The sequence below is a fragment of the Procambarus clarkii genome, chromosome 46, assembly GCF_040958095.1.
Source record: "Procambarus clarkii isolate CNS0578487 chromosome 46, FALCON_Pclarkii_2.0, whole genome shotgun sequence".
NCBI classification, from domain to species: domain Eukaryota; kingdom Metazoa; phylum Arthropoda; class Malacostraca; order Decapoda; family Cambaridae; genus Procambarus; species Procambarus clarkii.
The window spans coordinates 21,870,401-21,893,767 of record NC_091195.1 but is presented as its reverse complement, the minus strand read 5'-3'; the positions used below and the strand labels follow the sequence as shown (position 1 = coordinate 21,893,767).

Sequence of the window (23,367 nt, the reverse complement as noted above, 5' to 3'; positions counted from 1 at the left end):
CTACAGCCTGGTTGGTCTGGCACTTCTTGCAAGAACTTGTCCAAGTGTCTCTTAAATACATCCACCTTTGTTCCGACAATATTTCTAATGCTTGCTGGGAAGGTGTTGAACAGCTGAGGACCCCAGATGTTCAGACTGTTCTCTGATTGTGCCTATAGCAACTCTACTCTTCACTGGTTCTGTTCTGCACTTCCTTCTATGCCTTTCATTCCTGCTGGTGGGGGAACACTGGTCAGGGAGGAAGGCTGCTGGTGGTGAAGGAACACTGGTCAGGGAGGAAGGCTGCTGGTGCAGGAACACTGGTCAGGGAGGAAGGCTGCTGGTGGTGCAGGAACACTGGTCAGGGAGGAAGGCTGCTGGTGGTGGTGCAGGAACACTGGTCAGGGAGGAAGGCTGCTGGTGGTGGGGGAACACTGGTCAGGGAGGAAGGCTGCTGGTGGTGCAGGAACACTGGTCAGGGAGGAAGGCTGCTGGTGGTGGAGGAACACTGGTCAGGGAGGAAGGCTGCTGGTGGTGCAGGAACACTGGTCAGGGAGGAAGGCTGCTGGTGGTGGTGCAGGAACACTGGTCAGGGAGGAAGGCTGGTGGTGGTGCAGGAACACTGGTCAGGGAGGAAGGCTGCTGGTGGTGCAGGAACACTGGTCAGGGAGGAAGGCTGCTGGTGGTGCAGGAACACTGGTCAGGGAGGAAGGCTGCTGGTGGTGGTGCAGGAACACTGGTCAGGGAGGAAGGCTGCTGGTGGTGGGGGAACACTGGTCAGGGAGGAAGCCTGCTGGTGGTGCAGGAACACTGGTCAGGAAGGAAGGCTGCTGGTGGTGCAGGAACACTGGTCAGGGAGGAAGGCTGCTGGTGGTGCAGGAACACTGGTCAGGGAGGAAGGCTGGTGGTGCAGGAACACTGGTCAGGGAGGAAGGCTGCTGGTGGTGCAGGAACACTGGTCAGGGAGGAAGGCTGCTGGTGGTGCAGGAACACTGGTCAGGGAGGAAGGCTGCTAGTGGTGCAGGAACACTGGTCAGGGAGGAAGGCTGCTGGTGGTGCAGGAACACTGGTCAGGGAGGAAGGCTGGTGGTGGTGGAGGAACACTGGTCAGGGAGGAAGGCTGCTGGTGGTGCAGGAACACTGGTCAGGGAGGAAGGCTGCTGGTGGTGCAGGAACACTGGTCAGGGAGGAAGGCTGCTGGTGGTGCAGGAACACTGGTCAGGGAGGAAGGCTGCTGGTGGTGCAGGAACACTGGTCAAGGAGGAAGGCTGCTGGTGGTGGGGGAACACTGGTCAGGGAGGAAGGCTGGTGGTGGTGCAGGAACACTGGTCAGGGAGGAAGGCTGGTGGTGCAGGAACACTGGTCAGGGAGGAAGGCTGGTGGTGGGGGAACACTGGTCAGGGAGGAAGGCTGGTGGTGGGGGAACACTGGTCAGGGAGGAAGGCTGCTGGTGGTGCAGGAACACTGGTCAGGGAGGAAGGCTGCTGGTGGTGCAGGAACACTGGTCAGGGAGGAAGGCTGCTGGTGGTGGGGGAACACTGGTCAGGGAGGAAGGCTGCTGGTGGTGGGGGAACACTGGTCAGGGAGGAAGGCTGCTGGTGCAGGAACACTGGTCAGGGAGGAAGGCTGGTGGTGGTGGGGGAACACTGGTCAGGGAGGAAGGCTGGTGGTGGTGGGGGAACACTGGTCAGGGAGGAAGGCTGCTGGTGGTGCAGGAACACTGGTCAGGGAGGAAGGCTGCTGGTGGTGCAGGAACACTGGTCAGGGAGGAAGCCTGCTGGTGGTGCAGGAACACTGGTCAGGGAGGAAGGCTGCTGGTGGTGGAGGAACACTGGTCAGGGAGGAAGGCTGCTGGTGGTGCAGGAACACTGGTCAGGGAGGAAGGCTGCTGGTGGTGCAGGAACACTGGTCAGGGAGGAAGGCTGCTGGTGGTGCAGGAACACTGGTCAGGGAGGAAGGCTGCTGGTGGTGCAGGAACACTGGTCAGGGAGGAAGGTTGCTGGTGGTGCAGGAACACTGGTCAGGGAGGAAGGCTGCTGGTGGTGCAGGAACACTGGTCAGGGAGGAAGGCTGCTGGTGGTGCAGGAACACTGGTCAGGGAGGAAGGCTGGTGGTGGTGCAGGAACACTGGTCAGGGAGGAAGGTTGCTGGTGGTGCAGGAACACTGGTCAGGGAGGAAGGCTGGTGGTGGTGCAGGAACACTGGTCAGGGAGGAAGGCTGCTGGTGGTGCAGGAACACTGGTCAGGGAGGAAGGCTGCTGGTGGTGGAGGAACACTGATCAGGGAGGAAGGTTGCTGGTGGTGGAGGAACACTGGTCAGGGAGGAAGGCTGCTGGTGGTGCAGGAACACTGGTCAGGGAGGAAGGCTGCTGGTGGTGGGGGAACACTGGTAAGGGAGGAAGGCTGCAGGTGGTGCAGGAACACTGGTCAGGAAGGAAGGCTGCTGGTGGTGCGGGAACACTGGTCAGGGAGGAAGGCTGCTGGTGGTGGGGGAACACTGGTCAGGGAGGAAGGCTGGTGGTGGTGCAGGAACACTGGTCAGGGAGGAAGGCTGGTGGTGCAGGAACACTGGTCAGGGAGGAAGGCTGCTGGTGCAGGAACACTGGTCAGGGAGGAAGGCTGCTGCTGGTGCAGGAACACTGGTCAGGGAGGAAGGCTGCTGGTGGTGGAGGAACACTGGTCAGGGAGGAAGGCTGCTGCTGGTGCAGGAACACTGGTCAGGGAGGAAGGCTGCTGGTGGTGGAGGAACACTGGTCAGGGAGGAAGGCTGCTGGTGGTGCAGGAACACTGGTTAGGGAGGAAGGCTGCTGGTGGTGCAGGAACACTGGTCAGGGAGGAAGGCTGCTGGTGGTGCAGGAACACTGGTCAGGGAGGAAGGCTGCTGGTGGTGGGGGAACACTGGTCAGGGAGGAAGGCTGGTGGTGGTGCAGGAACACTGGTCAGGGAGGAAGGCTGGTGGTGCAGGAACACTGGTCAGGGAGGAAGGCTGCTGGTGCAGGAACACTGGTCAGGGAGGAAGGCTGCTGCTGGTGCAGGAACACTGGTCAGGGAGGAAGGCTGCTGCTGGTGCAGGAACACTGGTCAGGGAGGAAGGCTGCTGCTGGTGCAGGAACACTGGTCAGGGAGGAAGGCTGCTGGTGGTGGAGGAACACTGGTCAGGGAGGAAGGCTGCTGCTGGTGCAGGAACACTGGTCAGGGAGGAAGGCTGCTGGTGGTGGAGGAACACTGGTCAGGGAGGAAGGCTGCTGGTGGTGCAGGAACACTGGTCAGGGAGGAAGGTTGCTGGTGGTGCAGGAACACTGGTCAGGGAGGAAGGTTGCTGGTGGTGCAGGAACACTGGTCAGGGAGGAAGGCTGCTGGTGGTGGAGGAACACTGGTCAGGGAGGAAGGCTGCTGGTGGTGCAGGAACACTGGTCAGGAAGGAAGGTTGGTGGTGCAGGAACACTGGTCAGGGAGGAAGGCTGCTGGTGCAGGAACACTGGTCAGGGATGAAGGCTGCTGGTGGGGGAACACTGGTCAGGGAGGAAGGCTGCTGGTGCAGGAACACTGGTCAGGGAGGAAGGCTGCTGGTGGGGGAACACTGGTCAGGAAGGAAGGCTGGTGGTGCAGGAACACTGGTCAGGAAGGAAGGCTGCTGGTGGGGGAACACTGGTCAGGGAGGAAGGCTGCTGGTGGGGGAACACTGGTCAGGGAGGAAGGCTGCTGGTGGTGCAGGAACACTGGTCAGGGAGGAAGGCTGCTGGTGGGGGAACACTGGTCAGGGAGGAAGGCTGCTGGTGGGGGAACACTGGTCAGGGAGGAAGGCTGCTGGTGGTGCAGGAACACTGGTCAGGGAGGAAGGCTGGTGGTGCAGGAACACTGGTCAGGGAGGAAGGCTGCTGGTGGTGCAGGAACACTGGTCAGGGAGGAAGGCTGCTGGTGGGGGAACACTGGTCAGGGAGGAAGGCTGCTGGTGCAGGAACACTGGTCAGGGAGGAAGGCTGGTGGTGGTGCAGGAACACTGGTCAGGGAGGAAGGTTGCTGGTGGTGCAGGAACACTGGTCAGGGAGGAAGGCTGGCTGCTGGTGGGGGAACACTGGTCAGGAAGGAAGGCTGCTGGTGGGGGAACACTGGTCAGGGAGGAAGGCTGCTGGTGGGGGAACACTGGTCAGGGAGGAAAGCTGCTGGTGGGGGAACACTGGTCAGGAAGGAAGGCTGCTGGTGGGGGAACACTGGTCAGGGAGGAAGGCTGCTGGTGGGGGAACACTGGTCAGGAAGGAAGGCTGGTGGTGGAGGAGGAACACTGGTTAAGCTTGCCGGTTGGTTATCTGGTCAACCAGGCTGTTGGACGTGGCTGCCTCGCATCCGTTCTGACGAGGGCGCCTGACAGCTGTGTGGACAGCGCTTCAGATTCGTGGTCCTGAGGTTCCGGGTTCGATCCCTGGTGGAGGCAGACAGAAATGGGCAAAAAGTTTGCACCCTGATGTACCTATTCGCCTAACAATAAATAGGCACCTGGGAGTTAGACAGCTGCTACGGGCTGCTTCCTGGGGGTGTGTAACAAAGAGGAGGCCTGTTCGAGGACCGGGCCGCAGGGATGCCAAGCCCCAAAATCATCTCAAGATAATGTAACCTCAAGATTGCCTCCTGCTTTGTCCAGATATGGAAGCATTGTTATTGGCTGTGTGTACACAAATGTACAGTATTTTCTGTATAGTCCTTGTGAGTTTGTCCCTCACAGATATAGTCCTTGTGAGTTTGTCCCTCACAGATATAGTCCTTGTGAGTTTGTCCCTCGCAGATATAGTCCTTGTGAGTTTGTCCCTCACAGATATAGTCCTTGTGAGTTTGTCCCTCACAGATATAGTCCTTGTGAGTTTGTCCCTCACAGATATAGTCCTTGTGAGTTTGTCCCTCACAGATATAGTCCTTGTGAGTTTGTCCCTCACAGATATAGTCCTTGTGAGTTTGTCCCTCACAGATATAGTCCTTGTGAGTTTGTCCCTCACAGATATAGTCCTTGTGAGTTTGTCCCTCACAGATATAGTCCTTGTGAGTTTGTCCCTCACAGATATAGTCCTTGTGAGTTTGTCCCTCACAGATATAGTCCTTGTGAGTTTGTCCCTCACAGATATAGTCCTTGTGAGTTTGTCCCTCACAGATATAGTCCTTGTGAGTTTGTCCCTCACAGATATAGTCCTTGTGAGTTTGTCCCTCACAGATATTGCCACTTCATCTTACCAGTTTTATCTGGAAAGTTTATAATCCCTAATTTTATATTCAACTGAAAGGTCACTTAAGTCTGTTTAGCCATATCTTTGCAGGAGCTACCGGATCAACCCCTTTTGTACACAAGAGTGCTCTTAAGATTGATTCATCATATTCCTCCTGCTCCTACAATTTGTGTATTAAGACACTAAGAAAATTGATGGGCCAGTGTACTGCTGTTGAATTTACCTGATGGCCACCATCTCGAGTGGCCTCCATGGGGACAGGAAGGGTGGTGGCTTATCAAAGGTCATCCCCATTTTTTTCTTATACTTTTTTTCCAACTTGATTTTGAACTATAGTGATGGCTTGGCAATTATGGTTCAGGCATGTAGGTGATTCCATGGGTTTATAACCCTATTGGTAAAAAAGCATCTCCTGTTTTCTGTCCTACATTGTGGCTAGATGAGCCTGAAGCTGTTGCCTTTGCATGTGTTACTCTGGCCTTTTAAATTAGTGGACTGGATTAATATAACTTGATCAGGATTTTAAAGATCTCCGAGATCAGCCACTTCACGTCTGGTTTGTAGTGTTAATCCTGTGACCTTCATCCGTTCCCAGCATGAGAGTAGACTTCTTGAGGTTATCTTGAGATGATTTCGGGGCTTTAGTGTCCCCGCGGCCCGGTCCTCGACCAGGCCTCCACCCCCAGGAAGCAGCCCGTGACAGCTGACTAACATCCAGGTACCTATTTTACTGGTAGGTAACAGGGGCATAGGGTGAAAGAAACTCTGCCCATTATTTCTCGCCGGCGCCTGGGATCGAACCCAGGACCACAGGATCACAAGTCCAGCGTGCTGTCCGCTCGGCCGACCGGCTCCCTCCCCTCCAACCTGTCCTGATCTTGCAACCCGACTTAGTTCTGGATTGATTTTTTATCAATCTGTTTTATACAGTACTTCAAAGCAATAATGTCCTCATGAAGATGAAGTTATCATGCTTAGATTTAGTAGTTCAAATGGGGCACACCAGATATTTGTACAGTTGAATGATCACTTTCTTTTCGCTGAAGTCAAAGGTCCATTTGACTATTCATCAGTTTGCTGCATGTTGGTATTGTTGACACGATAGGTGTGATGTGCATTGTTATGCTCTGAATGGCAGAATGATTTCTTGTAATTACGTTTGTATTCTGTCTCTACAATATCCCATTGCTGCCTTGTTGTTGTTTAAACAGACTGCAGAAGTTAAAAGTCCTTGTGACTGCTTCTGCCAGTATACCTGCCAAGATTGCTATCCTGACCTTGTCACTGTTGCCTCTGCTACCAGTGTCACTCCTACCATCACTACCACCACTACAACCCCTAGTCACCCATACCACCACAACAACCCCTATTCACTGCGGCTATCACCACCACAACCATAACCACTAGTCACTGCCACCATCACCACCATCAGCAGCCACTACCACCACCACCACCACTACCACCACCAACCACTGTTGCTATCACCACAACCAGCAGCAGTCCGCTTCACCAACCACTTCAACCATCATTAATACCACTACAACCATTAGCCTTCTGGCACCACCTAAACAGTTACCTGTACCACAACAATTATTTTCACCAGTGCCAAAATTACCTCCACTGTTGCCATTCTGAGCACAATTACCTCCATTAATGCCACAATAACCGTAATTATGATAACAGCACGTGTCGTCTATAATGACAGGAAGGTGCGTCACGTCTATAATGCGAGTGTTTTCTATAGTAGACAACCTGAATTGCAATCATTTTTATTTACACTATTTTGATGGTATATAATTGAAGGCAATGTGTGTCATTGGCTGAATAGTAATTGATTGCTTGTTGCTGCTTTCAGGGCACAGAATGTGGGGTAGACCACACTGTCCTGGACCCCAACAATGGTGACGTCGAGGCCTGGCTCTCTTCCAGTGCTCGCCGACGGGTCTCCACCGCTACCACCATCTGCGTGTTCATCACTGCTCTGATGGTCATGAGCATTGGCATCATCGGTGGTGTGTACCTCTACCGGGCATTCTCGAACCGTCAAGTAAGTATGATCATTTAATTTAGTTGTGTCCGAAGAGGCTTTTGAAGTTCTTTTTGAGTGTGTGTATTTGTATTCTGATGTAGATCTGACCGAATGTAAACGGTGTCGGCGAAATTATTTGCACACACACACACACCATCGCTGTGTGATTGAGTGCTAAAATATACATGACTTTAGAGACAGGTCTGCAAAATAAAATAAAGTAATATGGGGGGTCCACTACTTAATACAGAAAATAAGACAGGTCTGCAATTTTATTGCATCCTGAGGGGGCAATAAAATTGCACCCTCAGGATGCAATTCAAGAATTGTGTAAATATTTAATTAAAAAAGATCTTGTCTGAGAAATGTTAACAAAAATATGCCCAGTTTCCCAAGTGGAGTAATAAATGCAGATGATTGTAACCTTTCCACTGTTGCCTACTGGATGAGGGGCGGTATGCATGATAAGCATATCAAATTAGCTCAATGTTTATACAAGTTGCTTAGCTTAGAGACTGTGAGCGATCTTGCAACCTGTCCTCTCGAGTCGTCAAAATGGACAGAAAATGCTAGTACGAAATTGCCCGCATAGAAAACGTGAACTTTTTGCAAGTTGCTATTTATAGTACAGTATTGTACACATTATATTTTATCCATTGTGGATTTTGATATCAGTAAGTGGTGTATTATTTGAGAAGACAACGGGTCTTATACCCTTTCTTGATATAATAATTCACTAAAAACTGTATAACTAGCATATGAAGACTAACTTGCCATTTTTCAATTTTGAACCCCCAACTTGAATTTTGGGGTTCAGTTCCCGAACCTATTATGTGCCTTGTAAAGTTTTTCCATTACTGCTTGCAAAATGGGTATGGTATGGGCATAGGGTCCACTACCACCCACAGGATGGATATGGGGGGGTCCATTACTACCCACAGGGTGGGTATGGGGGGTCCACTACCACCCACAGGATGGATATGGGGGGGTCCATTACTACCCACAGGGTGGGTATGGGGGGTCCACTACCACCCACGGGGTGGGAATGGGGGGTCCACTACCACTCACGGGATGAGTATGGGGGGTCCACTACCACCCACAGGATGGGTATGGGAGCCACTACCACCCACAGGGTGGGTATGGGGGGGTCCACTACCACCCACGGGGTGGGTATGGGGGGTCCACTACCACCCACGGGGTGGGTATGGGGGGTCCACTACGACTCACAGGATGAGTATGGGGGGTCCACTACCACTCACAGGATGGGTATTGGAGGTCCACTACCACCCACAGGGTGGGTATGGGGGGCCACTACCACCCACAGGGTGGGTATGGGGGGCCACTACCACCCACAGGGTGGGTATGGGGGGCCACTACCACCCACAGGGTGGGTATGGGGGTCCACTACCACCCACAGGATGGGTATTGGAGGTCCACTACCACCCACAGGGTGGGTATGGGGGTCTACTACCACCCACAGGATGGGTATTGGAGGTCCACTACCACCCACAGGATGGGTATGGGGTCCACTACCACCCACAGGATGGGTATGGGGGCCACTACCACCCACAGGATGGGTATGGGGGCCACTACCACCCACAGGATGGGTATGGGGTCCACTACCACCCACAGGATGGGTATGGGGGCCACTACCACCCACAGGATGGGTATGGGGCCCACTACCACCCACAGGATGGGTATGGGGGCCACTACCACCCACAGGATGGGTATGGGGTCCACTACCACCCACAGGATGGGTATTGGAGGTCCACTACCACCCACAGGGTGGGTATGGGGGTCCACTACCACCCACAGGATGGGTATGGGGGTCCACTACCACCCATAGGATGGGTATGGGGTCCACTACCACCCACAGGATGGGTATTGGAGGTCCACTACCACCCACAGGGTGGGTATGGGGGGTCCACTACCACCCACAGGGTGGGTATGGGGGTCCACTACCACCCACAGGATGGGTATGGGGGTCCACTACCACCCACAGGATGGGTATGGGGGTCGACTACCACCTACAGGGTGGGTACGGGGCTCCACTACCACCCACAGGGTGGGTACGGGGCTCCACTACCACCCACAGGGTGGGTATGGGGGGTCCATTACCACCCACAGGATGGGTATGGGGGGTCCATTACCACCCACAGGATGGGTATGGGGGGGTCCACTACCACCCACAGGGTGGGTATGGGGGTCCACTACCACCCACAGGATGGGTATGGGGGTCCACTACCACCCACAGGGTGGGTATGGGGGTCCACTACCACCCACAGGGTGGGTATGGGGGTCCACTACCACCCACAGGGTGGGTATGGGGGTCCACTACCACCCACAGGGTGGGTATGGGGGTCCACTACCACCCACAGGGTGGGTATGGGGGTCCACTACCACCCACAGGGTGGGTATGGGGGTCCACTAACACCCACAGGGTGGGTATGGGGGTCCACTACCACCCACAGGGTGGGTATGGGGCTCCACTACCACCCACAGGGTGGGTATGGGGGGTCCATTACTACCCACAGGATGGGTATGGGGGGTCCACTACCACCCACAGGGTGGGTATGGGGGTCCACTACCACCCACAGGGTGGGTATGGGGGGTCCATTACTACCCACAGGATGGGTATGGGGGGTCCACTACCACCCACAGGGTGGGTATGGGGGTCCACTTTCACCCACAGGGTGGGTATGGGGGGGGGGTCCACTACCACCCACAGGATGGGTATAGGGGTCCAGGCTGTAACTACCTTGCTGCTTTCTATTAACATTAATTTTCTCAAGTTTTAAAATGTAATTGATTGAAATACAATTTTTTTTATATAACTAATTACCACTGTAGTAAAATACAGTACTAAGGGATTTTTGTAAGGTGTGTGGGGTGGCATTTATGGGAATATAAAGTGTGGTGGTTGCACATAAGAGGATGTTTGGGCTGGTGTGTTTGGGTTGTGTTGGCTACAGCATCACCGAGTGTCAGATGTCGGCACCCAGTCTGTCATGGGGCTTGAAGGTTGCCTGTGTTTGTTGTTGGCTCTGTTAATTCTCGTGTGTGTGTGTAATTACCTAAGTATAGTTACAGGATGAGAGCTACGCTTGTGGTGTCCCGTCTTCCCAGCACTCTGTCATATAACGCTTTGAAACTACTGACGGTCTTGGCCTCCACCACCTTCTCACCTAACTTGTTCCAACCGTCTACCACTCTGTTTGCGAAAGTGAATTTTCTTATATTTCTTCGGCATCTGTGTTTAGCTAGTTTATATCTGTGACCTCTTGTTCTTAAAGTTCCAGGTCTCAGGAAATTTACCCTATCGATTTTATCAATTCCTGTTACTATTTTGTATGTAGTGATCATATCACCTCTTTTTCTTCTGTCTTCTAGTTTTGGCATATTTAATGCCTCTAACCTCTCCTCGTAGCTCTTGCCCTTCAGTTCTGGGAGCCACTTAGTAGCATGTCTTTGCACCTTTTCCAGTTTGTTGATGTGCTTCTTAAGATATGGGCACCACATAACTGCTGCATATTCTAGCTTTGGCCTAACAAAAGTCGTGAACAATTTCTTTAGTATATCGCCATCCATGTATTTAAAAGCAATTCTGAAGTTAGAAAGCATAGCATAGGCTCCTCGCACAATATTCTTTGTGGTCCTCAGGTGATAGTTTTCTATCTAGAGCCACCCCTAGATCTCTTTCCTTATCAGAATTCTTTAAAGATTTCTCACATAATATATATAGGTTGTGTGAGGTCTATGTTCTCCTATTCCACATTCCATAACATGGCATTTATTAACATTAAATTCCATTTGCCAAGTGGTGCTCCATATACTCATTTTGTCCAGGTCTTCTTGAAGGGCATGACAATCATCTCTGTGTATATGTGTGTGTAAGTACTTCAAGTCAGTTTTTCTAATGGCTTTTAATATTTTGTGTTCATGTAAGATAAAATGAGCTTTCAGAACACATATTTTGGATTAGCGTCATCACTGTCTGCATGTGCAGTGTATAAATTTATGTAGTGTGTGTATGTGTGTGTCCATTATCTGACAGGAAAGAGCATTTCCGTTATCTGACATTTTCCTCTTTTGCATATGATGAAAAAATTCTTTGTCAGAATAAGAAACAGACAATTATGGGTGAATTCCATGGAAAATATTAGTGACTGGTTCCAAATCTGAACAGTGAGATTACACCACGTGAAACCAGTAGGCATGGCAGGATGTACAAAATAGCCCCATTAAAAAAGCAGAGGTGCAATAGGTACGCTAAGGGAGAACTCTTATCAACATAAAGGGCCCAAGACTTTTCAATAGTCCCCTGCTACACATAAGGGGCATAACTGACTGACCTCTCTGTTTAAAAAAAGAACTTGACAAACACCTCCAATGATTTCCTGTTCAACCAGGTTGTGATTCATACGTCAGGCTGCGAGTACAAAGCCTGGTTGACCAGACAACCAACTAGGAGACCTAGGAGGACTGGTCAGAGACCAGGCTGCAGGGCTGTTGATCCTTGGAACCTATACAAGGCAGTTAGACTACAGGTAAATGCAGGTATATAGTGTACCTACAATACTTGAACAAATGGTTACTTGAATTAACCCCAAACAAATGCAAAGTAATGACAATAAATTGAGAAGATCCCACAGAGATTATGGTCTGAAAGAGAGGCAGCTCCCAGGGGCAGTATAAGCTGAAAGAGAGGCAGCTCCCAGGGGCAGTATGAGCTGAAAGGGAGGCAGCTCCCAGGGGCAGTATGAGCTGAAAGGGAGGCAGCTCCCAGGGGCAGTATGAGCTGAAAGGGAGGCAGCTCCCAGGGGCAGTATGAGCTGAAAGGGAGGCAGCTCCCAGGGGCAGTATGAGCTGAAAGGGAGGCAGCTCCCAGGGGCAGTATGAGCTGAAAGGGAGGCAGCTCCCAGGGGCAGTATGAGCTGAAAGGGAGGCAGCTCCCAGGGGCAGTATGAGCTGAAAGGGAGGCAGCTCCCAGGGGCAGTATGAGCTGAAAGGGAGGCAGCTCCCAGGGGCAGTATGAGCTGAAAGGGAGGCAGCTCCCAGGGGCAGTATGAGCTGAAAGGGAGGCAGCTCCCAGGGGCAGTATGAGCTGAAAGGGAGGCAGCTCCCAGGGGCAGTATGAGCTGAAAGGGAGGCAGCTCCCAGGGGCAGTATGAGCTGAAAGGGAGGCAGCTCCCAGGGGCAGTATGAGCTGAAAGAGAGGCAGCTCCCAGGGGCAGTATGAGCTGAAAGGGAGGCAGCTCCCAGGGGCAGTATGAGCTGAAAGGGAGGCAGCTCCCAGGGGCAGTATGAGCTGAAAGGGAGGCAGCTCCTAGGGGCAGTATGAGCTGAAAGGGAGGCAGCTCCCAGGGGCAGTATGAGCTGAAAGGGAGACAGCTTTCAGAAACATTAAAAAAGAAAAGTATTTATGGCTTGACATCTATAATATAAGAATGTATGTCTGTCTGTGTTCAAAGATGGAGGCCATTGACTAGGGGATGAACATGACGCAAATTGGCAGAGGGAATGGTCTGGGATGTGGGACAGACATAGGTTGCTTGGTGTCGCCAGCATTCAAAAGGGAACAGTGTGACGGATCATATTAACCCCCCCCCCTCCCTCCCTCCCTCCCTCCCTCCCTCCCTCCCACCCTCCCACAAAAAGTTTTCATGGATGGATTGATGGATGGATAGGTAGATGGATAAATAGAAGTATAAACAGATAATCAGATGGGTAGATATATGGATAGATGGACAGATAGCTAGATGGATTGATGTGTGAAGAGCTGGATTGGCAGATGAATGGATAGATGGGTAAATAGGATGGATAGATATAGATGGGTGGATGAACAGATGGGGGAAATGCAGACTCTGGCAATGTTGGATGCCCCCGTCCTCTAGTACAGTGTGTGTAGAAGGCCAAACCTGTCGCCTGAGGAACACATCAACACAATAACATCTGCAACACACACCAAACCTGTCGCCTGAGGAACACATCAACACAATAACATCTGCAACACACACCAAACCTGTCGCCTGAGGAACACGTCAACACAATAACATCTGCAACACACACCAAACCTGTCACCTGAGGAACACATCAACACAATAACGTCTGCAACACACACCAAACCTGTCGCCTGAGGAACACACAAACACAATAACGTCTGCAGCACACACACACCAAACTGGCAAATATCAGAATGGCGTTCAGGAATGTAGACAAAGGCCGTCGTGATGCCATATATGTACAACCATCATAAGACAACTCCCGAGTGTATAGACCCACCATGGTGTACACACCAGGAAAAAGCATAAAATAAAAAATAAAGACAATGCACCTCCAAGACTTTACTTTAGTCAGAGCTTGAGAGGACTCGTTTACATTGAAAGGCTGGGCGAGCTGAAACTCACTACTTTGTAGGAAAGGCTAATCAGGAGGGATGTGATGAGAGCGTTCGAGAAAAATTAGGACGCGGGTCGAGGCTGGAGAGATAAATGAACCGGAGACGTGGCTAAGCCAGATAGATGCATAGAAAAGCCTTTTCAATGTTAGTTACAAGTAAATAGAAAGAAGAGCATCAAGAGATCGTTTAGGTGAATTTAACAAGAAACTTTAAAAAGAAATAAGACAATTGGAGAAACGAGTCATTATATTAACTAACCTAGAGATGGAAAAATGGAGCTAGAGAACAAACAGGTGGTTAACAAAAGATACCACAGGGGAAGAGGAGGGGGGAAAACCCTCCTAAAATTGGACAGTAGTAGTCTTGGCGATGAGGAGGGGGGGGGGGTTGATCTGATCCCAACCTGTCACTGGAACCACACATTGAACTACAGTCAGATGTGCACGTTTTGGCCAACATAACTGGCATACTACACGTCAAACCAATTCTGGAAAGGGCGCCACCAATGAGGAGTCCTTATTGTGCTACTTCAAATTTGTGTTAAGTTTAGATATATGCTGCCAGACTAGTACCAGATGCAAGAGAAATGGCTAAAGGAGTTAAACCAGTCACTGAAAGAGAGGAGATAGGGGGAGACATGATAACCACATGCAAAATTCTCAGGGAAATAGTCAGGGATAGACATGGGTAGCCTATTTAAAATGGGTGGTACATGAACACAGGGATGTAGATAGAAACAAAGTACCCACACGAGCCACATAGAATAATTGTCATGTAATTGACATAAAGTAATTGTCAGTGTCATAATAGCAAAATAAATGAAAAACACTGAAGTGGTGGAAGCATACTCCATACACAACTTCAAATAAAAATGTGGCAGCCCAGTAGTCTCTGGGAGCTATACACCAGTTATTTACGGGTTGAGAGAGAGTTCATTGCCTACAAGAATAACTAGGAGAGCACAATTGGTTGGGTACAGCAGTTGGGGGACTTCAGTTTAAAAGCAATAGACTTGCTTTTGTCGTTGGCATTCTTGCCCACGAGGCAAGAATGGAGGACATTTGGACAGGTTGATTTGTAAACCTAATGTTGGAGACATTGATGTATCAACACGTGAAGCAGGCCACAAGAATGAGGGAAGGGGATGTTCTGTCAGTACTGGATCTAATATTCACCAGGAAAGAAGAGGAGGTATTTGACATCCAGCATCTTCCTCCCTTGGGAAAGTGATCATGTCCTGTTGAAAATTAAATATGCTTTGCAATATAATCTAGAAGAGAATGGGGACATTGAAACATTTGATAAACTTGATTTCAAGAGAGGACACTATGGGGAAACTTAGAAAATTCTTTAATGAGTTTAACTGGACAGACCTGTTGCTAGGCAAGGAAGTAATTTGTAAGTTGTGTGTGGTCTATTTTCTCCAATTCCACATTCCATAAGATGTCATTTATTCACATTGAATTCGATTTGCATCTGCTTGACATTTACTTGATGGGGTTCTGGGAGTTCTTCTACTCCCCAAGCCTGGCCCAGGGCCAGGCTTGACTTGTGAGAGTTTGGTCCACCAGGCTGTTGCTTGGAGCTTCCTACAGGCCCACATACCCACCACAGCCCGGTTGGTCCGGCACTTTTTTTTTATAAAACAATCTAGTTTTCCCTTGAAGATGTCCATGGTTGTTCCGGCAATATTTCTTATAGTCGCTGGGAGGACGTTGAACAACCGCGGACCTCTGATGTTTATACGGTGTTCTGATTGTGCCCATGGCACCTCTGCTTTTCACTGGTTCTATTCTACATTTTCTTCCATATCGTTCACTCCAGTATGTTATTGTTTTACTGTTCAGATTTGGGACCTGGCCCTCCAGTATTTTCCACGTGTATATTATTTGGTATTTCTCTCGTCTCCTTTCAAGTGAGTGCATTTGGAGAGCTTTGAGACGATCCCAATAATTGAGATGCTTTATCTCATCTATGTGTGGTGTGTATGCTCTCTGTTGAAATAGAGGGAATACAATCTCTCCTGCTCTGAAGGTAGAAGTGAGTACTGAGCAGTACGCAAGATGGGACAGCACAAGTGATTTCAAAAGTACAACCATTGTGATGGGATCCCTGGATTTGAAAGTTCTCGTAATCCATCCTATAATTTTTCTGGCTGACACAATATTTGCTTGGTTATGTTCCCTAAATGTTAGGTCATTGGACATCATAACTGTATTCCCAAATCCTTGACATGGTTTTCCTACTATGGGCAGATTCGATTGTGTTTTGTACCCTGTATTATGTTTCAGATCCTCATTTTTGCCGTACCCGAGTACCTGGAATTTATCACTGTTAAACATCATGTTATTTTCTGCTGCCCAATTGAAAACTTTGTTAATATCTGCTTGTAGATTTTTCAATGTCTTCAGCAGAGGTAATTTTCATGCTGATTTTTGTCATCTGCAAAGGATGACATGAAGCTGTGACTTGTATTTTTGTTTATATCTGATATGAGAATAAAGAAAAGCAGTGGTGCAAGGACTGTACCTTGAGATACAGAGCTTTTAACTGCGCTTGGACTCGATTTTATTTGATTGATTGTTACTCTTTTTGGATTACGAGAACTTTCAAATCCAGGGATCCCATCACAATGGTTGCACTCTTCAAGTCACTTGTGCTGTCCCGTCTCGAGTACTGCTCAGTACTCGCTTCCCCCTTCAGAGTAGGAGGGATTGCTGAAATAGAGGGAATACAGAGAACATATACGGCACGCATAGACGAGATAAAACACCTAAATTATTGGGATCGTCTCAAAGCTCTCCAAATGTACTCTCTAGAAAGGAGACGAGAGAGATACCAAATCATATACACATGGAAAATACTGGAGGGTCGGGTCCCAAATCTATACAGTAAAATAACAACGTACTGGAGTGAACGATATGGAAGAAAATGCAAGATTGAACCAGTGTAGAGCAGAGGTGCCATAGGCACAATCAGAGAGCACTGTATAAACATCAGAGGTCCGCGGTTGTTCAACATCCTCCCAGCGACTATAAGAAATATTGCCGGAACAACCGTGGACATCTTCAAGAGAAAACTGGACGGTTTTCTAAGAGAAGTTCCGGATCAGCCAGGCTGTGGTGGGTATGTGACCCTGCGGGCCGCTCCAAGCAACAGCCTGGTGGACCAAACTCTCACAAGTCGAGCCTGGCCTCGGGTTGGGCTTGGGGAGTAGAAGAACTCCCAGAACCCCATCAAACAGGAATCAAACAGACCACCTCACTTGTTCCAACCGTCTACCACTCTGTTTACGATAGTGAATTTTCTTATGTTACTTCGGCATCTTTGTTTAGCTAGTTTAAATCTATGACCTCTTGTTCTTGAACTTCCAGGTCTCAGGAAATCTTACCTATCGATTTTATCAATTCCTATTACTATTTTGTATGTAGTGATCATATCGCCTCTTTTTTCTTCTGTCTTCTAGTTTTGGAATATTTAATACCTCTAACCTCTCCTTGTAGCTTTTGCCCTTCAGTTCTGGGAGCCACTTAGCAGCATGTCTTTGCACCTTTTCCAGTTTGTTGATGTGCTTCTTAAGATAGGGCACCACACAACCTCTGCATATTCTAGCTTTGGCCTAACAAAAGTCATGAAGAATTTCTTAAGTATTTTGCCATCCATGTATTTAAAAGCAATTCTGAAGTTAGAAAGTGTAGCATAGGCTCCTCTCATAACGTTCTTTATGTGGTCCTCAGGTGACAGTTTTCTATCTAGAACCACCCCTAGATCTTTCTTTATCAGAATTCTTTAAAGATTTCTCACATAATATATAGGTTGTGTGAGGTCTATGTTCTCCAATTCCACATTCCATAACATGGCATTTATTCACATTAAATTCCATCTGCCAAGTGGTGCTCCATATACTTATTTTTCCCAGGTCTTCTTGAAGGGCATGACAATCATCTAAGTTTCTTATCCTCCCTATTATCTTAGCATCATCAGCAAACATGTTGACCAGACCACACACTAGAAATTGAAGGGACGACGACGTTTCGGTCCGTCCTGGACCATTCTCAAGTCGAGAATGGTCCAGGACGGACCGAAACGTCGTTGTCCCTTCAATTTCTAGTGTGTGGTCTGGTCAACATACTTCAGCCACGTTATTGTGACTCATCGCCTGCATCAGCAAACATGTTCATATAATTCTATATACGAACTGGTAGATCATTTATGTAGACAGTGAACATCACCGGTGCAAGAACTGAACCCTGTGGTACTCCACTTGTGACATTTCTCCAGTCCGATACATTGCCTCTGATTAATGCCCTCATTTTTCTATCAGTCAAAGTTTTTCATCCATGTTAGAAGCTTACCAGTCATCCCTCCAATATTTTCCAATTTCCAGAACAACCTCTTATGTGGAACTCTGTCAAGTCTTTTTTAGGTCCAGATAGATGCAATCAACCCAACCATCTCTTTCCTGTAAAATCTCTGTGGCTCGATCAAAGAAACTGAGTAAATTCAATACACAGGATCTACCAGATCGAAAGCCATACTGTCTGTCTGATATTATATCATTTCTCTCCAGGTGTTCTACCCTTTTAGTTTTTATTATTTTTTCCAATATTTTCACTATTACACTTGTCAATGATACAGGTCTATAATTGAGGGGGTTTTCCCTGCTTCCACTTTTGTAGATTGGAACTATGTTAGCCTTTTTCCACACGTCTGCGACGTTTCTTGTACACAGGGATGCCTGAAAGATCAGGTGAAGTGGAATGCTAAAAAGCGTGGTACAAGATCTGACGAAGTTTATATGAGAGAGAATACAATGGGCTCGAACTCGCTTCCTTGGCATTACAAGAGATACACTATACGTACTCAACCAATAACAAGCTATCAGACCACGCCGTGTGTGTGTGTACTTGCCTAATTGTGCTTGCGGGGGTTGAGCTTTGGCCCTTTGGTCCTGCCTCTCAACCGTCAATCAAATGGTGTACAGATTCCTGAGCCTTCTGGGCTCTATTGTATCTACATTTAAAGCATTGTAGATTGAGCATTGAGCATTCCATGTGTGTGTGTGTGTGTGTGAGAGAGAGCAAGCAAGCAAGCAAGCAAGCAAGGGGAATGTGGTGGTGGTGGTGGGAGAGAACAAGGGATGCATGGAGTGGAGGGACAGTTATCATAGTGAGTGTGATGTTTGGTACATTAGATAAGCAGTGGCAATTCTAAAGGGTGACTTGCACAGTAGATGTAAAAAGTAGAATATTTCAACTACAGTAACCAAAAGTTGTATATATTGTGCTCTCAGAAGGAAACACATTACTGGAGCATAATTCAGTTTATTATTTTTAGACACTGCGAAATTTTTTATTTAAATAAAATATTTTATTTGATTATTTTTGTGAAAGATTATTTGAAAACACTGGGTTGCAGGTTTATATGCTCAAAGCATTCCTTTGAACATTCCATTGAGCATATTTTCTGATGCGAGAGAGAGAGAGAGAGGTCGGTATTTGTTCTTTACAGTTTATGCCTTCTTACTCCTGTCTCTCATCTCCCACCTCATTCTCTGCCCCCTTCTCCCTCCCTCACCCCCTTCCTCCCCTCTTTCTCCCCCCCCCCCCCCCCCCCCCCCCCGCGCTTCTCCCTCCCCTCTCTCTGTGCACAACACTAGCACTCAAATTTTTATTGTATTACAGTCTTGCAATCTTTTTTTCCTTGTACGTCCTGGTTTTGCCACAAGGATATGTTGGTGTGTGGGTCGGAAGCCAGCAAACTGTGGCAACTGTGGGGCGTGTGTGGTCACAGCTCCGCTTGTGTGGCCTCACAAACACGAGGGGGAATGCTCGGGGGTTTCCACGTGCTGATTCCTAGCATAAGGTTCATGAAGCACAGGGTATTGGTATCACTACAATTACTTGTATCTAGTGGCAATGAATTCCTTATGGATTTCTTATGTTTTTTTGTAATTGTTGGAAATAATTCTTAAGAGGGTTTTGCATCTTCTTAAATTAGTAATGAATAAGTTAAATAAAGCAATGATTAATTGTAAATATATTCATAATTGTTATTCAATGAATAGTTTTAATTGAATTAAACCCTCAGCATTAAACCTATTATTGAAAAATCTCTCTACTTGTGCAAAAATAAAAAAAACTCTTGGAAACGAGACAAGAATGCTGAGTATAGGGAAACATTTTAATTATTGATGGTAAGTATTTTCACAAACATAAAAAAAAAAGGGGTTCATAAGTAGTTTTGTGTATTTAGATAATAGCCATGTCAAACTAATTTGCTAGAATTTAGAATAATAAATTTTAGTAAATTTTTAGTAAAATTTTAGTAAAATTTTTAATAAAACTAATTTAGAATAATAAACCCCACATTGTTTGAGTTAGGAAAACACTTTTTGTCAAATGTTGATACTGTTCTTAAAAGATTTCCCCATTTTGCACCCGCAAGATAACGTAAGCTTTTAAGGGTTGATAAATGTTAATCTTCTTGTTTGAGGAGCTGTTCACTTGAGACAGTTAAGCAAGCCCCAGCTGTGTCTGGGTACAAGTGACAGGATGAACAACCCAGCGGGTTTTCTTCCTATTGGGGAGTGTTGTACATTCTGCTATGGCGGTATGTTCACTCACAGGATGGGTGACGCTGCCCAATACTGTCACTATGGCGGTATGTTCACTCACAGGATGGGTGGCGCTGCCCAATACTGTCACTATGGCGGTATGTTCACTCACAGGATGGGTGGCGCTGCCCAATACTGTCACTATGGCGGTATGTTCACTCACAGGATGAGTGGCGCTGCCCAATAAACTCGCCCCTCGGGGCAAAATTAAAAAAATTAACTAATTTGCTTGTACTTTTGTCGTCTCCAGGGGTCACGATTCCGTGGGTGGTGCGGCATTCCTTACGAGCGGGATTCCCTCCATCTCATGGGCAACCCAAAGCTTCCTCTTGGTGGCAACCCTGCTATTTACAAGGTAAATTGTGTGTGCTCATTTTCAAATGTCAATTTAACATTACAGTATTTGCAATATCTAGAGTAGCATTGTGAAGCTAAATTTATAATTTAATTTGCTGATGTTTGCGGTGGTTTACAATGAAATTTAATGTTTTTTTTTTTTTTATTTGCACAATTAAACTTGTGTATGATTTACGATGTAAATTTGTTTTGATAATTTTTGTCAGCATTATAATAGGCTCATGATCATTAATAAGTTGGTAGATGGTTCCTGCTCATTCAAGGTTGTGTTCCAGGGAAACCCATTATGATAAGGCTTAGCATGAACTGTGGGGGAAGGGAAAGCTTTAAGCCTGCTAACAGGAGTCAAAAGCTGTCTGCTCCTGTACCCACCTGTGTAAAACAAATACAAATATAATAGTTCCTGAATCTCCCAAATATTTAATGTAAGCTTCTCTTACATTTGCTGCATTTTCCGATTTGTTTGGACGACAGAATAAAGAACTAAGTGAAGGCTAGTTCCTCTGGATAACAGGGCTTAAGAAGACCACTGTACTGTCATGTAATTAGAAATGTAGTACAGTACTGTAGTACATATACAACATTGAGGAATAACCATAATATCAGACCCGTAATATTTAGGAAAACACACACACATCGTGCAGTCTTGATCAGGCGGTGTTGAAGCCATGATTAGGAATGATTGGGCTATTATCAGAGATGGCAAATCCTGTACTGTAAAAGAATGTCTCCAAGGAAATCTTTAATATGTTTTGAGAAGACACTTGCCAGCATCTCTGGAAGCAGAGCACAGGTGGTCGTGTAGGTTTGAGATACAGACAACAGTTGAGAGGTTGATCAAGGAAGTCTGGCCTCAGGCTTAGAGTACAATATTTGTTTAAATGACCCCAAGAAATGATGAAATGACCTGTTGACTACCTGTTGAAGATTCCAGGGATCAATGTCCCCATGGCCCAGTCACTGACCAGGCCTCCCTTGGTTGCTGGTCTGATCCACCAGACTATTTGACCCCTCAAATGGAGGTTTACAAAATAAAAATCTTTATTCATAATTTGGTATGGTATATTTGGTGCACCTGTATAAATATTATGTTTAGTGCATAACAATAAATAATGTATTGGAGATTGATGTATAATTCTAACTAAATATAAGGTTAATTTATGCAGTGGAGGACGTGGCAGCCATGTTGTCCTCCAGGAGTGATATGGTGTGGGCGTGAGCTGGTGGTGCGTGCTGGGTGCCTCGTGTTGTATGTTGCTGGAGCTTCACTCTTGTGTACTCCCCTAGATGTACTCACCTAGTTGTACTCTCCCAGTTGTACGTGCTTAGTTGTACTCGCCCAGTTGTAGTCTCCCAGTTGTGCTCGCCCAGTTGTACTCACCTAGTTGTACGCGCTTATTTGTACTCTCCCAGTTGTACGTGCTTAGTTGTACTCTGCCAGTTGTACTCTCCCAGTTGTACTCTGCCAGTTGTACTCTGCCAGTTGTGCTCGCCTAGTTGTACTCGCCTAGTTGTACTCGCCTAGTTGTACTCTTCCAGTTGTACTCTCCCAATTGTGCTCGCCTAGTTGTACTCGCCTAGTTGTACTCGCCTAGTTGTACGCGCTTATTTGTACTCTCCCAGTTGTACGTGCTTAGTTGTACTCTGCCAGTTGTACTCTCCCAGTTGTACTCTCCCAGTTGTACTCTGCCAGTTGTACTCTCCCAGTTGTACTCTGCCAGTTGTACTCTCCCAGTTGTACTCGCCTAGTTGTGCTAGCGGGAGTTGAGCTTTGGCTCTTTGGTTCCGCCTCTCAACTGTCAATCATCTGGTGTACAGGTTCCTGAGTTTATTGGGCTCTATCATATCTACACTTGAAACTTTGTATGGAGTCTGCCTCCACTACATCATTGCATTCCATCTATTAACTACTCTGACACTGAATAAATTCTTATTAATGTCTCTGTAGTTCATTTGGGTACTCAGTCTCCACCTGTGTCCCTTTGTTCGTGTTCTACCCATGCTAAATAGTTTCTTTGTCCACCCTGTCAATGCCCCCTGAGAATTTTGTAGGTGGTTATCATGCCTTCCCTTATTCTTCTGTCTTCCAGGGATGCAAGGTTTAGCTCCCTTAGCCTTTTCTCGTAACTCAGATCTCTCGGGTCTGGGACTAGTCTGGTGGCATACTTCTAAATCTTCTCTAACTTTGTCTTGTGTTAAACTAGTTATGGATTCCAGGCTGGAGCTGCATACTCCAGGATTGGTCTGACATAAGTGATATGAATGCTCCTGAATTATTCCTTACACAGGTTTCTAAAGGTAGTTCCTATGTTGGCCAATCTAGCATATACCACTAATTATATCCTTTGGATGTGGTCTTCTGGGTACAGGTTCAGTGTGATATCAACCCCCAGATCTTTCTCTCTATTTGACTCTTGCAGGATTTTGCCTTCCAGATGGTACTGTGTGTTCTGCCTCCTGCTCCCTTCGCCTAATTTCATTACTTTACACTTTCCCGAGTTGAACTTTAGTAGCCATTTTCAAGACCATTCCTCCCGTTTGTCCAGGTCGTCCTGTAGTCTGTCTGTCTACATCTGTCTTGATTCTTCTCATAATTTTTGCATCATCAGCAAACATTGAGAGGAATGAGTCTATACCCTCCGGAAGATTGTTTACATATATTAGAAACAGGATACTGTAGGTCCAAGTACAGAGCCCTGTGGGACTCTCCTGGTAACATCTCGCCACTCTGATGTCTCCCCCCTCCCCCCCCCTCACAGTTACTCACTGTTTC

General features: G+C 47.7%; 1 protein-coding gene across 1 annotated transcript in view; it reads left to right on the top strand.

The window, feature by feature from the left end:
• The window catches only part of LOC123770454 (integral membrane protein 2C), a 55,033-nt gene that overhangs the window by 7,103 nt on the left and 24,563 nt on the right, over window positions 1–23,367 (top strand). Inside the window, exons 2-3 of the mRNA XM_045762301.2 lie at window positions 7,048–7,239; window positions 20,488–20,592. Coding sequence (XP_045618257.1) covers window positions 7,048–7,239; window positions 20,488–20,592 — 297 coding nt within the window. The remainder of the gene's footprint in view (window positions 1–7,047; window positions 7,240–20,487; window positions 20,593–23,367) is intronic.